Source organism: Carcharodon carcharias, chromosome 1 (assembly GCF_017639515.1).
Source record: "Carcharodon carcharias isolate sCarCar2 chromosome 1, sCarCar2.pri, whole genome shotgun sequence".
In the NCBI taxonomy this organism is placed as follows: Eukaryota; Metazoa; Chordata; class Chondrichthyes; order Lamniformes; family Lamnidae; genus Carcharodon; species Carcharodon carcharias.
Window position 1 is genome coordinate 106,848,886 of NC_054467.1, and position 15,341 is coordinate 106,864,226.

At 40.6% G+C, this 15,341-nt stretch overlaps 1 protein-coding gene across 7 annotated transcripts in view; it reads left to right on the forward strand.

Annotated features, from left to right (window-relative positions):
* The window catches only part of sec31a (SEC31 homolog A, COPII coat complex component), a 106,526-nt gene that overhangs the window by 41,841 nt on the left and 49,344 nt on the right, over nt 1–15,341 (forward strand). For 6 of the 7 annotated variants that reach the window (XM_041187518.1, XM_041187527.1, XM_041187536.1 and 3 more), the window contains exons 14-18: nt 8,187–8,261; nt 9,086–9,191; nt 11,160–11,338; nt 11,420–11,546; nt 12,448–12,593. In XM_041187518.1, coding sequence (XP_041043452.1) covers nt 8,187–8,261; nt 9,086–9,191; nt 11,160–11,338; nt 11,420–11,546; nt 12,448–12,593 — 633 coding nt within the window. The remainder of the gene's footprint in view (nt 1–8,186; nt 8,262–9,085; nt 9,192–11,159; nt 11,339–11,419; nt 11,547–12,447; nt 12,594–15,341) is intronic. The other variant, XM_041187547.1, reaches the window with a different exon arrangement.

The following is a 15,341-nucleotide window of genomic DNA, read 5'->3' on the forward strand; positions in this document are numbered from 1 at the left end:
CCCAATGTTTGTGCTCTCACCATGAAAACCTTCAAACAACTTTTGACTTAGATGTTGTGCTCAAGTCCTGAATTGGGACTTGAATCTAGAAGCATCTGACTCAGCTGAGCTGTGGCTGACACATCTATTTTCTTCCACTTTCTGCACAAAGAAGCTTCTCCTAAACACTTCCTTCGTTCTTAATCACTGACAGTTTTAAATTGATGGGTGTAACTTTCAGCTTCAATGGCATCAAATGAGTGATATTGGCTCAACTGATCATTAAGTCCTGCAAATTTCCCTCACTATTAACCTCAATAAAAAAGAAAATCTGATTAGGTGTTTTAAGAGGTGGCCAATTCAATGTCAACAACTTGCATTTAAATGGAGTTTTTTTTTAGTGTAGGCAAACCTCCCAAAGCTCTTCACTGTATCCAGAAATAAAATTGAATAAGATGTTAGATGGGCTTAGTCAAAAAGGTAGTTTTAAAGAAGCGTGTTAAAGGAGGCAGAGAGCTGGATATTTTAAGGGAAGAAATTCCAGATCTTATGGCTTAAGCTACTGAAGGCACAACCATCCATGGTGGAGAAAGAGTGTGGGAGAGTGCGAGATGTCAGAGTTGGAGGAACAGAGAAATAGCAAAATTACAAAGGATGTATGGCACAGAAGCGGGCCATTTGGCTTAACCAGCCCCTGGCATTGTTTATGCTCCACTTGTGCCTCCTCTATCTTTTCTCATCCAAACCTACAATCGTACTCATCTATTCCCTTCATATTCTAGTTTCCCCTTAAATGCGTCTATGATATTCAATTCAACCATACCCTGTGGTAATGCGTTCCACATTCTTGCCACTCTTTGAATGAAGAAGTTTCTTCACAATTCCCTATTGGATTTCTTGGTGTCTATCTTATATTGATGACCTCTAGTTAAGCCCTTCCTCACAACTGGAAATATTCTCTCTCTATCCACTCTACTAAAAACCTTTCATAATTTTAAAGGTTTTATTAGGTTACCACGCAGCCTTCTTTTTTCCAGAGACCCAGCCTGTCAGTCCTACCCTGATTTGTAAACCCATGCATATTGTAAGTCACCCAAGGATTTTATATTTCAATGCATGAAGGACAGAAAGCAAATCCAAGTCAGCCAGGTCAGAATGAACAGAACGGAATAAATACAGCAGAGTTTTGGAGAAGCAGGAATGTTCTGGAAATCAGGAGGTAATTGACAAGGGTTTCAATGGCAGATAGGCTGAGGGTAGGGGTGAAGGTGGATAATGTTGCAAGAGATAGATACTTGGCTCAGGATTGAACAGGATGCTGAGATAATGAAGAACCTGGTTTAGCCCAAGATGGTGGCCAGGGAGGGAGAGAGATTTGGTAAAACAACTGGAAGTTATGAATCCTCTGGCATTGGATGTTAGGCTAGCAGTCTTAACAATACAGAGATACTCAAGGGAGGTGGTGAAAAGGTAGGAATAACTTGTCAACGGTATATATGTGTTTGCTTACTGCAAATCTGTATATGATCTCACCAAGGGTCAGCATATAAGTGAGAAAGAGAAGGGGGCCAAGGATAGATCCTTAAGGGACTCCAGTAGCTCATAGTGGGGGCAGGAAGAGAAGCCATTGTTGGAGATGCTCTGAAGTAAGGAAGGTATGAATAGAATTGTTGTAGATCAATCCTATGGAGTTAGACAGCAGAGGAAAATCACTACAGGCGAATGTTTTGGTTGACTGTGTTGCTGCAAAGGTGAGGAGAATTAATGCACACAATCATGGAAAATGTCATTCACAGGGACCCTTTCAGTGCTGTGTACAGGGTGGCAGTCAGACTGGAGGCATTGTAACAGTGGGGGTTATAGAAGAGTTAGACATGAGTTGGGAGACAACAACGCATTCAAAGATCTGAGGGGAAAGAGTGTTGGAGATGGGACAGTGTTTGGTAGTGCAAAATGATCAAAGGTGAATGTTTTGAGAAAAAAGTGACAGTGGTGGTTTTGAAGGAGAGAGGAGCAATGCCTGAGGAAGGAATTGTTATGAACAAAGTATAATTTTAAGTTGAATTTATATATATATATATTTGTGTGTTGAGAAAGGTAAAAATGGTTTCAGTTTCACTTAGGTTTTGTTTATGAACTTGGTACCTGGGAGCCTTGTGACTAAAAAGTTTCAGGTCTTCTGGGTTTGTTTTTATCTATGCATTTTTAATGAGGTCTTGCAACCCCTGAAGTCAAAGAGATGAGTTAAAAGGGGTTGAAAGTTCAGTGATTCTAAAAAAACACAGCATAGAAAAGCTTTACTGTTGCCTAGTGACAGTGATCCAGTGACAGACACTGAGAGAGGAAGTGTTCATTCTTTGTCAGAGAGAGAAGATAGGGATTTCAAGCTCTCTTAGAAGAGAAACTACAAGGCTATTGGGGTAGTAGTTAACTGAATAATCAGTTATAAGACTCAGTAAAGTGATCAGTTTGGCAGAGGTGCTACTTGAAGACTGAGTTTAGGAAACTCATTTGTTTGCACTGCAGTTGAAGAAACTGAGTTTAGAGTGCGGTTTTTGGGTGTCTTTGGGAGAGGTATGAGTTGTGTGAGAAGTATCAAGTGACTGCTCAGGAATTCACTGGAAGAAAACCATTTGCAACGCTGCCAGTGCCAATCTTGAAACCTTTGTGCAAAGCTGGTGGTAATTCTTCACTGGTTTATGTGTCTGTAAAGATATTGCTGGGGTAAAGGAATAGCAGGAATTTGAATCGTCATCTTCAGCGGGATTTTCCGCACCTGCCCGCTGCCACCACGATCTTTCAGTCCTGCCGCAAGTCAGTGGACCTCTGGCTGGGGCACCGCCTCGCTCGTAGCAGGTCCTGCCCACAACAGGGCCAGAAAATCCTGGCCCTTGTGTTTGTTTTGAGATCTTTCCAACTTTTTGTCTGGTGTAATATAGTTCAATTATTTTGTTTTAATAAATACTTTATTTTTTGTGTTAAAAGTTCATTGCCAGACTCCTGTGAATTTGTTCAGTAACTTAGCTCCATGGTTTAAAAAAAAGTTAGGATCTATCAAGTCAGTTTTCATTCTGGGATCTGATTTATCCAGTATTAACATCAGCTGGGATGATAACGAACCATTGACAATATTCGGTAGTATGGGACAGCAAAAGGGGGTTGGATGAGCAAAAGCTAAGTGAATAGAGGATCGAGGGAAGAGAAGACTTCTAGATGAGTGAAATTTTCAGGAGGAGAGAAATTTCGAGAGACAGGAGTGAATGCAGGATTGGAGGTGGCAGTGAACAATAGAAAGGGAGGAAGCTGCAGAGGTAGTTGGATGATGGTCCTTAAACTTGGAAACAAAGGAATCTATGAGCTCCTCATGCTAGAGGAGGCTTTATTGAAGAGGGACTTAGAGAGGCAGTTGGTCATAGAAATAAAAGATCCTAGCATTATCCTTTCCTTGCAGGATGATTTCACAATAATGGACAAGTTTGGCAGAAAAGACCGAGGCCCAGTAGACCTTTGTGGTTAAGCCAGACCCTGTGATGTGTGGGTGGACTAGTTGTTACTCCGTGTGTTTATGTTGGCATGTCTCAGACTTGAGTGAATGGGGATAAACTGTATAAGGGGTGGCACGATGGAGGAAGGAGTGGGAGATGGTAATAATATTGTTGGGAAGAATGGTGTTGAACGTGAAGGTGAGTGAGGTGTTTAAGCAAAATGTCAGCTGCAGCAGCATCATTGAGGGTCGAGAGCCAAAAGCAAGGTATCTGGGAATTGGAGGTGGCGGTTGCAAGCAAATTGGGGTGGGGAGGGTAGGAAGGCTTTTTTCAGTGAGCAGGTGGTGAAAGTGTGACTAGAGGGGAGTAGGGAGATGTGGGTGGTAAGGGAGACAAGCAAATGGTCAGAGAAAGCTTTGTCCTCTTGAACTTTGCCATAGCCTCTGCTTTTGTGACGTCAGCAAATTCGACATTGTACTCGCTATACCCAAGTTCAAATCATTTAAATTTATTGAGAACAAGAGTAGCCCCAGCATTGGCGCCTTGAGTTACTCTAATCCAACCATTCTCCAATCTGAGCAATATTCATTAATCCTGAATTAATTTCGATCCATACTGCTCCATTTCCTTTTATACCACATGTCTGATTTTGTTTGTAACCAGCCTCTTCTGAGACCTGATTGAATCCTTTTGAAAATCTGTAAACTTCATTTCCTTAATACAATTAATCTTCTCTTCAAAAAACACTTCTATTTCTTAGATGTGATTTGCTTTTACAATTTCATGTTGGTTGTCTTTGGTTATCTTGCCCTTCATTTAATTGCTACCTTGATTTTGAGTTTACCCATAACTTACTTTCAGCTAACTGACCCAAAGATACTAGTTTATTCTTTGTTCCCTTCATGAACAAGGCTGTTACATTTACTCTAGTTCTATTGCACACTTTTTCATAATTAAGGAGATTTGAAAACCTATAGCCAGAGCCTCTGCTATCTCCTCTCTGACTATCTTCAGTTGCCAAGGGTACATGTTATTAGAGCCCAGTAACTTACCTACTCTGTGGGAAAATGTGAACTCAATTCCTTTTCTAACTGTTACATCTGCATCCTTTTCTACCACATCTACATTATAATTTTAACCATGATTTGGAACAGATATAAAATATTTTAATGTATCTTTGTCACACTTTCAACCTCCCCAGCTAGATTCCCCCTTCATCCCTAATTATTTTGACTTATTCTTTTCCTTTTATTATCCTTATAAAATCTCATACTATTTTGTTAGAATTTCTCATGTTTTATTTTTTGTCTCCACAATACATTTTATATTCCTCATGACTTTCTTCAATATTCTTCTCATTTAACACATCTCCCTTTTCAAGTTTTAGGTTAATTTGGCTTCTGTATTTATAGAACTCCATGTCACTCCCTCTATGTCTTTGAGGAGAATATCTACTTTGCATTCTGTGCATCTTATCTTTGAAGATTCCCCATTGCTAATCGTTCAACCTGTTGCTGATTATTCCAGTTTATTTTGGACCAATTCCCTTTTATCTCGCTAATTGCAGTCTTTTTCTATTGCCGCATCCATAACATTGATACTTCTTTACCAATTTCTATTTCTACATTGACACTTTCCCCTTTCTCCCCCTCCTATTTTTTTTCCAACTTGTGGTCTCTTGTTTGAATTTTTGAAAGTTAAGGTTGGTTTCCTGGGTTGCCCTGTACTGTAAAGATAACAGTATTTTATATTTTATTTCCAGTCGTAAGGAGACACCCATGCTGTACTTCAGGAACACGTCGTGATTTTCAGTGTTATAGTTTCAGCTGTTAGATAATGCTACGTTGTAACATGGAACTTTGCAGCACAGAAAGAGACCGTCATGCGTGTGCAAAACTCTTTTAAAGAGCTGCCCACTTTGTCCAGCTCCATTACACTTTTCCTGCTCCCTTTAAATTCTTCTTTTTCAGATCTTTATCCATTTCCCCTTTTAAAGCTGTTGTGGATTCTGTTTCCACCACTGTTGTTGGTAGGACATTCCACTGTACTTGTTCTAACCTTTCCCTTTATTCTTTTACCCATCTTAAACTTATGTTCTCTATTTACCAATTAACTGAGCAAAAGAATTAGCTTATCTTTTCAAAACCCCATATAATATTGAATACCTCTATCATATTTCTTTTAACCTTGCCCCATTTTCTCTAATCTCACTTTTTTTATCTCTCTGGATTGTATCCTGCATTTGCTGAAGTAACCTTTTAATTGATTATACTGATTATTTAACTTGATCAATATTTAACCTGAAAATGTGATGATTCTGATTTGTTAATTTTTATTGAATTCTACTACAGTTGTGCAAACCATGGGGTAAATATTATTCCACAAGATGGAAAAATGAACACACAGTCCATCTTCGAACTCTCAAGCTTCTATTTTGAAGATTAAAGTTTGCATCAATGTATTAGACAATGGCCTTCGCACTATGCGTTATGAGCTTAAGTTTAAACTGTACTAAATGGAATTTAGGAATGGATCAGCCACAATCTAATTAGACAGTTTAATAGGCTTGAGAGACTCCTGTTTCAATGGATGGAAGTCTGCTGCTCATGCTGGCTGTAAAGGTTCTATGTGAAATGAGTTTAGGCAATCTCAATCAAATTCCAAGTGAGTACATGTTTACAGCATAAGACAATCCCTTATTTGTCACTAATTGACTGTTTCATTCCAAGAGACCACTCATGGATGGTGTGAAAAATGGAAAAGGGATAAATTAATAAGTTGGGGTAGTTATCCTGAAGTTGGGTTGAGGACCAGAGCAGAGAGCGAGTTATGTTCTGCTGTACTAAAACTGGGAGTGTCAGATGTATAATAATGCCAGCCAGAATTGAAATGTTCCAATCCCCAGTATTAATTTTATTTGTATTTACAGTAAAAAAAAGTAATTATTTTGTGTAGTGTATGGTAGATTCCTGTTAAATCAGATGGGCAACTTTGGATGTTAGGTTTGAATCTGGACAATAAACCATAGTTGACTTCTCCTCCCTGCCTGTTATGTAACTTGCCCGCATTCACAGCTGTTCCTGGTACCTGTAGACCAATTTGTCACCTTAATGTTGTGGTTTAAATGGGTCTTGTGGGATTGGCACAATGCCTATCCTCAGTCCTGTGTCTGAGGGTTGAATGGCATTGGCACCTGGCCAAAGAAAATCTAAGCTTGAAGCAGTGTTGGGATTGTAAATACAATCCTGATTCACTTGTATAGGAAGCGTGCAGCAAAGCTTATGTCTTATTAACTGCTACTGCTTACCATGAGAATAAGATGTGCTTCAGTTGCTTTCTATTCAGTTTTAGGTGGCTTATTTGTTTTAATCCAGGGTTTGCCAATATTTTTACCTGTGATATCAATAAAAAGCACAGATAAGAATGATTGCTGTGTGTGTGTGTGTGTGTGAGAGAGAAGATTAGTTGAGACTGTGTATTTCTGCGTTTTTCCAATTTTGAGGTGAGCCCTGCATTAATATAAATATTGATCATTATGAACAATAGAACTGAAGCCACTATACAAAGCTGAAATTGGATCCCTGTTTTTAAAATTCAGGTGAAGTTTAGTTTTTGGTTCATTTGCCTTTTTTAAAAAAAAACTCTAATTTACAAAACATGTGTGATGACTTTGGGAGTATTGGCTTGGAAGAGTTACAGAGCCTAATGATGTGAGGTAGCAGATTATCATGTGCAGTTGACAATGAATTTCCCCATGGTTCACAGTTGTATCTGCATTAGGTGGTTCGGCTCCTTTGCAGTTGAACTCTAAACTCTGTAAAGCCAATGCCTCCAATTATGTCATCACTCGCTGTTTAATTGAAATATTAAACGTTCAAAGGGAATGGAGAAAAATACAAGGATGTTCACATAATATTTTATGATATTTTAATTTTTTAAAAGGGGCCTTTATGAAACTTAGATCCAAAAATGCTTTCAGTTTGGAGTCTATATTACCTACCTGTTCAAGGTTCAAAATTGCAGTTCTTTTGATTTTAAATAAACATTTATTGTATCTTTTGGATGATCTTTTTTATACTCGAGAAGTGAAGGATGTTATTGTTAGGGAATGGAATACTTCTAAAGACCATTATCAACACCAAATACTCTCAGGATGGGTGATACATGTGAGTTGCAGAATAAAGCTTCCTCCATTCTCACTAGTGTGCTTCAATCTCAGGGTAGTCTGTACTGCATCTTTGGGATGATTATTTGCCACATTAGTCACTTTGTGGCCTTTCTGAGAGAAATCACCAATATAGTGCCAAATCATATTACATGGGTCACACCTACTGGTATATGGTTAAGACTAAAACCCATTTTGTGTAGGACCTGTAAAAGCCAGCAGAGAAAAGTGACATGATCCCCATTGGCTTGGATTCAGATCCTGGTCTGCTAACTCACTGTGTAATGTTTTTTTAAAAAAAAATTTAAGTCTTTGGAACCATAGATGGTGGTGCTGAGTGAAATGTACCTTACCACAATTACCTGGCAACTCAGGAAGCGTTTATAAAAAGCACAGTATTTCACTGACCTTACACGTAGACCTATAGTATTATGATTTCTATCACTTGTGGAATAAGCTGCTTACCCCATTGTCCTGGCCGACATTGTTGTCTTTTGGCTTTGCTTGTGCTTCCTAATGTTCCTTATGGTGTTGTCCTTTAACCCTTCCACTTTAAGGCTCCTGGTGACTTTGAGCATACAGCAGAAAGTGCTGAAGACAGCCCTGCTATCGAAGATCAGTTGCTGGGGGAGGTATTAGATCAATCCCATTATTTTATATGTGTGCATGCAGATAACACTTCTTGTGCTGCTAGTATTCCCACACACTTCAAAACCAATGTTTCATGTTTCAAATTTCTAAGTAAATGACCAATGTTAAATTGCTTAATGATCATACATAATTTTTTTTCAAAGGGGATTTTGTTTCCTCCCCTGCTTGCCTGAGGTGCTGACTCCTTGCTGGGGTACAGTCGTCCTACCTTACCTTGTGTAAATAGTCTCTATAGTGAATATTGGCAGCTCACAATAGCTGATCCATCTTCTCCTGGTGTCCACACATACACTTCCAGGAATGGATGACAGATAGCTATCAGGAATAGGAGCTACAGCTGGTTTTCCACCTCTAATACAGAGAGGTTCTGAGGCCAGCCTTAATGCCTCTGCTGCTGCTTTGAGGTTGAGGTCAGTTAATGGAACACAGACTATGAATCAAACCTGAAATCTTCCTGATCTATATGCCTCAGCTATTCCAGCACTCGGCTTCTGGATGAACTGTCTGAACTGTCAGGGAAAGACATAACCTGGTCTAGGATTATACATTTTCTGATCTGTATTTGGACTATGCCTCAGGATCTCTCTTGTGACCATACTATACTTGAAAATGTTGCTGACAGTCACAGAATTCCACAGTTTAGTTATACATCACATTTCTTGGTGACTATCTTCTTCAAAATAATAGAACACTTAGCACACTGAGTAAGGTAGACTGTATCTTAAAATACAAATGGGTGATTGTGATGCCTGTGTTTGAGAGTGTTTTGTGTATGTATATAATTACCTTTTCCTTTACTACATAGGCAGAAAGTGAGCATGAAGAGGATGAAGAAGATTTGGACCTCAGTGAGTCCACATCTGAGAAGCAAGATAAGGATGAAACCAAATTTAATATTTCTGTCAGTGGAGGTCAGTAGTTTGTAGAAGTTTGTTTTTTCTTTAGAACATAAATCACAATGAGAAAGTAAACTTCCTACCATCAAATTTATTAAAGGAGTCAGCATATGTACAAAACTAAAATCACCACTTTTTTTTGTTTGCATGATTCTTTGCCAAAGTTAGTCAGCCTTAAAAATTTCACCTGCAAAACTGACTGACTGCATTTTGCAAGAGGAAATTTCCATAAAGCCTGCGAGGTGCCAGACCAAGTCCTAGAAGTTTCTAATACAGAGGAAAACTCCTGTGGCTCAGTCTCTGTCAGCCCTTGCTAGAATGAATAGTTGATGCCTGTTTCACAAAATGTTTTAAACAGCAAAATATTGAGTAGATCTTGTGTGATGCTTTCTTTCCAGAAGTTAGTCTGAACTTTTCAAATCAGTTCTAGAAAATAGAAAAGTAACCTGTACGTTCAAGGCAGTTCATCATTCTCATTAACTACCAGCAGAATTGCACTTTCCAGAGTTCTATATACTGTTGTAGGATTTGAAGGTAATCGCACTATCTATACTGTAAAACAGAACTAGTAAGTGGCATGTACTGTGTTGTAGCCTGCAAGGGAAAATGTAAAATAATTGGCAACAATTTAAAGTAAAAAGGTGTGCTCTATAATCATCTGAGCAAATGAGAATAGTGTTTGCAGTTAAGTCTTTCCCACGTAATGAAGCGTTTAAAATAAAGCTGTGATTGTGAAATCTGTTCCTGCCTCTGATGTTCTTGTCAGAACTAATTTTCCTATCCCCCTGGTCCCATGGCATCAGGTTTCCATCCCCCAAAACAATGTGATTTCTAAGCCCAAATCTCTAATGCACAGAAATCCATTGAACCTCTCATTACTTTTAAATGTTAACCTACCTACCCTTCCCTTATGCAAACTCAAAATAAAAATAAGAATAAACACATCTGTCAGCCCCCTCTGAATTCATCCATTTGCCCTCAACTGTACAAATGCAAATTTCTGTCTTTATAAATGGTAGATTCAGCCATTGCCTTACTGAGGGAAGATGTGTTAGTCCCATATCCCTGTATGTAAAGCTTGAGTTTAACTGCTGGCAGGAGCAGCTTCAACACAACTGTTTTGTGAGGCTGCTGCCAGAAGAGTGAATCTGAGATTTCAGCAGCTATAAGAAATGTGAAATCAGTGGGAGTACTGGAAGCCGGAAGGAAAACTTGAGTTATTCCAACATTTGTTGCCACACACAGCATCTGAGGTGGGGTGTTTACTCATAACACACAGCTCCTCACAACACTTCTATTATGCTGAAAAGCAACTAACTAATCTCAGAACACATGCCTACTTTAGCTTCAAGCCGTAAGGATAGATTGGAACTGTGTGCTAATCTTGGGTCAGGCAAGGGAAAGAATTAAAGCAAAATACTGCGGATGCTGGAAATCTGAAACAAAGACAGGAAATTGCTGGAAAAACTCAGCAGGTCTGACAGCATCTGTGGAGAGAGAAACAGAGTTAACGTTTTGAGTCCGAATGACCCTTTTTCAGAGCTCTGAAGAAGGATCATATGGACTCAAAACATCAACAAGGGAAAGAATGAATTTGCATTTATACAACATATTTAAGATTTTTATCATGTTGCAGGTTCTATTTGACGCATAACTTACTTTATAAACTGTAGTTGCTTCAATGTAGGTAATTGCAAAAGCCAGTTTGTGCACTTGGTCAAACTATAAATCATTGAATTGCAGTTAAGCTTTGAATGGTAATGATTGAGGAAGGGATGTTGAGCAGGACATCAGCAGAACTTGGACTAATGCTACTGGATCTTTTATGTCGACTTCGACAGGACTTCAGTTTAATGTCTCATCTGAACGATAGCATCTCTAACAACACAGCACTCCTTCAGTACTGCACTGAAGGATTTATTGCATTAAGATATTTTGCTAAGGCGAAACATTTAAAAAAAAAATTCCTTTTCCATACCGCAGATGTTGATGGGCTGATTACTCAGGCTTTGCTGACAGGCAACTTCGAAGGAGCCGTTGATCTTTGCTTGTATGATAATCGAATGGCAGATGCCATCATACTAGCAATAGCTGGAGGACAGGAACTTCTGGCTAAGACGCAAAAAAAATACTTTGCTAAAACAAAAAGCAAGATCACCAGGGTAAGGTGGCCTTTGTTTTGACCATGTTTTGAACCTTAATGCTTACCTTCTTTGTTCTGATGTTTTGATTAAAATGTTTAGTTGATAGATGCTGTAGTGACAAGAGATTGGAAAGAGATTCTGCAATCATGTGATCTTCAGAACTGGAAGGAAGCTTTGGCTGCCTTGTTGACGTATGCTAGGCCTGATGAATTTGCTGCACTTTGTGGTGAGTAGTGTTGCTTTGCCCTGTAGCCTGAAGTATTTACCATCCTGTCTCTGATTGCAAACAAGAGGGATTCATCATAAAGGCAGTTGGTTTAGTGGCAGGCTATTTTGTTAGCGTGGCATGGCCTATCTGTTAAAATGCCAGTGACACATAACTCCAAAAATGGAGTAAAGTGACCAGAGCCACTGTATGTTGGAACCACAAAACCTACTCAATGTATTAAACAGAAATGCCTTTCCTGTATTGAAGTATTTCTGCAGCACTGATGTACCTGAAGAGGTCGGACACTGTTGTTTTAATAAATGGAAACAGATTGCATTTGACATAGATTAATTTATATTTATTTTCTTTTAATAAAGAATAAAATAGGAATCAACTACAATAAAGTTTCCTCTGCATGTAAGTTACTATACCCAAGGCGCAAGAGGCCTGCAACTATGCCTCATTTCCCTACCCTTTCTACTAACTCTTGGTCATGTCATTGGGTGCATATAAGTGGTTGGTGGGAGGAAAATGCAGTGATTCTGGAGCTGGGCAGGAGTAGCACATCTGAGGGAAGGGGCGGGGACAGAACAACTTTCCTTATAACATATCATTCCAAAACCTTTACTGTAACGTTTTCTAGGGTCCTATTCAGATAATAATTGCACTGCATTGAAACATAAAAGTTCAGTGCCACAGAGTGAAAAAAGCAGGTTCAGTCCCTGTTTTCTCACCAATTGGGGACCAAGCAGGAGGGGATTTGGAACAGGATGCCACATGTGGGTGATTAGTAATGCCAGCTGGCACTGTAACGCATCTTCATTTCACAACAATAGAGAAGTAGAATAGAAAATAAATCATATGGGTAAAAAGATTTTTTTTTAAATGTGCTTTATGCTTTTGCTTGTCTCCATCTTAGACTTTTTGGGCACACGGTTGGAGAGCGAGGGGGACAACAGCCTTCAAGCCCAAGCCTGCCTGTGCTATATCTGTGCTGGTAATGTGGAAAAACTAGTAGCCTGTTGGGATAGAGCTCAGAATGGAAACTCACCTCTTGCTCTTCAGGTTAGTGTCATTGAGATTTTTGGTGCAATGCAGTTGTGCTTTTTTGAATAACAAACAATAGCAACGTTAAGTTATTGAAATGTATCATTGTGGCTTGTTTACAATCTAGCTAGATCTCCCTCCTATTCAGTGATTCCCCTCCCACACCAACTCGGATTTTGCTGGTAACATACCTTCTGCGTCCAAAATTTCTGCTCCCAAGATAGACTGGGAAGCATTTTCATCTATATTAACTTTGTCTGGGAATGTGGATGGGAAGCTGTCTCCATCTGAGGCCTCCTTGGCATTCAAGCCCCACTCGTCAACACCCTTCAAGTATTCCCATGGGCCCTACAAAAAGTTGCCTGGCTTTGGTTCAGTGCATTACTCCAGAGTGTGGTGAAGTGTCCATCCAATCCATAGCACTGTGCCTAGCTATTATGTGCTGTCTAAGTAAATTCTATCTTGTTAAAGGGAAGAACTTGTACTAATATAGTGCCTTATCAAGTCTCTTCTTAACAACGTCAATTTCTTCACATACAATCAATAAAATTGTTTTGTGAACAAACACCGTTGCAATTTTGCACACAGCAAGGTCTCACTAACAGCAATGAAGTGAATGACCAATTAGTCAGTTTTGGTGGTGGTGGTTGAGAGAGTAATGCTGACCAGAATACTGGGAGAACTAACTTATTTGAATAGGCATCTTGAACCCCTTGAACTTAAAACGGGGATGGGGGGGGTGGCGGTGGTGTGCTTGTTTTCATATATTATCTGAATGGCAGAACCTCTGACATTGCAGCACATCTTCAGTACTGGACTGAGTGTCAACCTAGATCAGTGTTCTTCAATGCAAGGTCTGTGAGCCAGTGGCGGCTCCCATCGACGTTAAGTGTGGCTCCCCAACCAGTGGTGGTCCGCTCTGGCACCTCCAACCAGAGCCCAGAGAGCAGAATGGAGTGCTGGGACCTTGGGGAGGAGAGGCTAGCTGCAAGGTCTGGGCATCGGGAAGGAAAGGCTGCTTGCAAGGCCCGGGAGAGACCGTTGCGGAGCGGACCATCTTACAATACTATACTGATGATGGAGAGTAAACTGATGGGGTGGCTAATGGCCAGGTTGGATTTGTCCTGCTTTTTGTGTACAGGACATACCTGGGCAATTTGCCACATAGCCGGATAGATGCCAGTGTTGGAGCTGTACTGGAACAGCTTGGCTAGGGGCACAGCAAGTCCTGGAGCACAAGTCTTCAGTACTATTGCTGGAATATTGTGAGGTCCCATAGACTTTGTAGTATCTAGTGCCTTCAGCAGTTTCTTGATATCACGTGGAGTGAATCGAATTGGCTGAAAACTGGTATCTATGATACTGGGGACCTCTGGAGGAGGTCAAGATGGATCATCCTTTTGGCACTTCAGGCTGAAGATTGTAGCAAATGCTTCAGCCTTATCTTTTCAACTGATATGCTGTGCTCCTCCATCATTGAGGAAGGGGATATTTATGGAGCCTCATCCTCCAGTGAGTTGTTTAATTGTCCACCATCATTCATGACTGGATGTGGCAGGACTATAGAGCTTAGATCTCATCCGTTGGTTGTGGGATTGCTTAGCCCTGTCTGTCACTTGTTGCTTATGCTGTTTGGCAGGCAGTTAGTCCTGTGTTATAGCTTCACCAGGTTGACACCTCATTTTTAGGTATGGCTGGTGCTGCTCTTGGCATGCCCTCCTGCACTCTTCATCGAATCAGGGTTGATCCCCTGGCTTGATAGTAAAGATAGAGTGGGAGATTTGCCGGGCCACAGGGTTACAGATTATGTTCGAGTACAATTCTGCTGCTGCTGATGGCCCACAGTGCCTCATGGATGCCCAATCTTGAGTTGCTGGATCTGTTTGAAATCTATCCCATTTAGCACGGTGGTAATGCCACACATGATGGAGGTTATCCTCAATGTCAAGGTGGAACTTTGTCTCCACAATGACTGTGCGGGGTAGTCACCCCTACATCTGTCATGGACAGATGCATCTGCAGCAGGTAGGTTTGTGAAGATGAGGTCAAGCATGTTTCTCCCTCTTGGTGGTTCCGTTATCACCTGCTGCAGACCCAGTCTCGCAGCTATGTCATTTAGGACTCGGCCACCTCAATCAGTAGTGGTGCTACTGAGCCACTCTTGGTGATGGACATTGAAGACCCTCACCCACAGTGCATTCTGCGCCCTTGCCACCCACAGTGCTTCTTCCAAGTGGTCTTCAACATGGAAGAGCACTGATTCATCAGCTGAGGGTGAGTGGTATGTGGTAATCAGCAAGAGGTTTCCTTGCCCATGTTTTCCCTGATGCCATGAGACCTTATGTGGCCCGGAGTCAATGTTGAGGACTCCCAGGGCAACTCCCTCCCAACTGTGTACTACTGTGCCGGCACCTCTGCTGGGTCTGTGCTACCGGTGGGAAAGACATACCCAGAGATGGTGATGGTGGTGTCTGGAACATTATCTGTAAGGTAAGATACATCAGGCTATTACTTAACTAGTCTGTGAGACAGCTCTCCCAATTTTGGCACGAGCGCCCAGATGTTAGTAAGAAGGGCTTTGCAGGGTCGACAGAGCTGTGATTGCCGTTATCGTTTCCATTGCCTAGGTCGATACTGGGTGGTCCGTCCAGTTTCATTCCTTTTTTATGTCTTTGTAGCAGTTTTTTTTACAACTGAGTGGCTTGCTAGGCCATTTCAGAGGCCATTTAAGAGTCAGCCACACTGCTATGGGTCTGGAGTCACGTG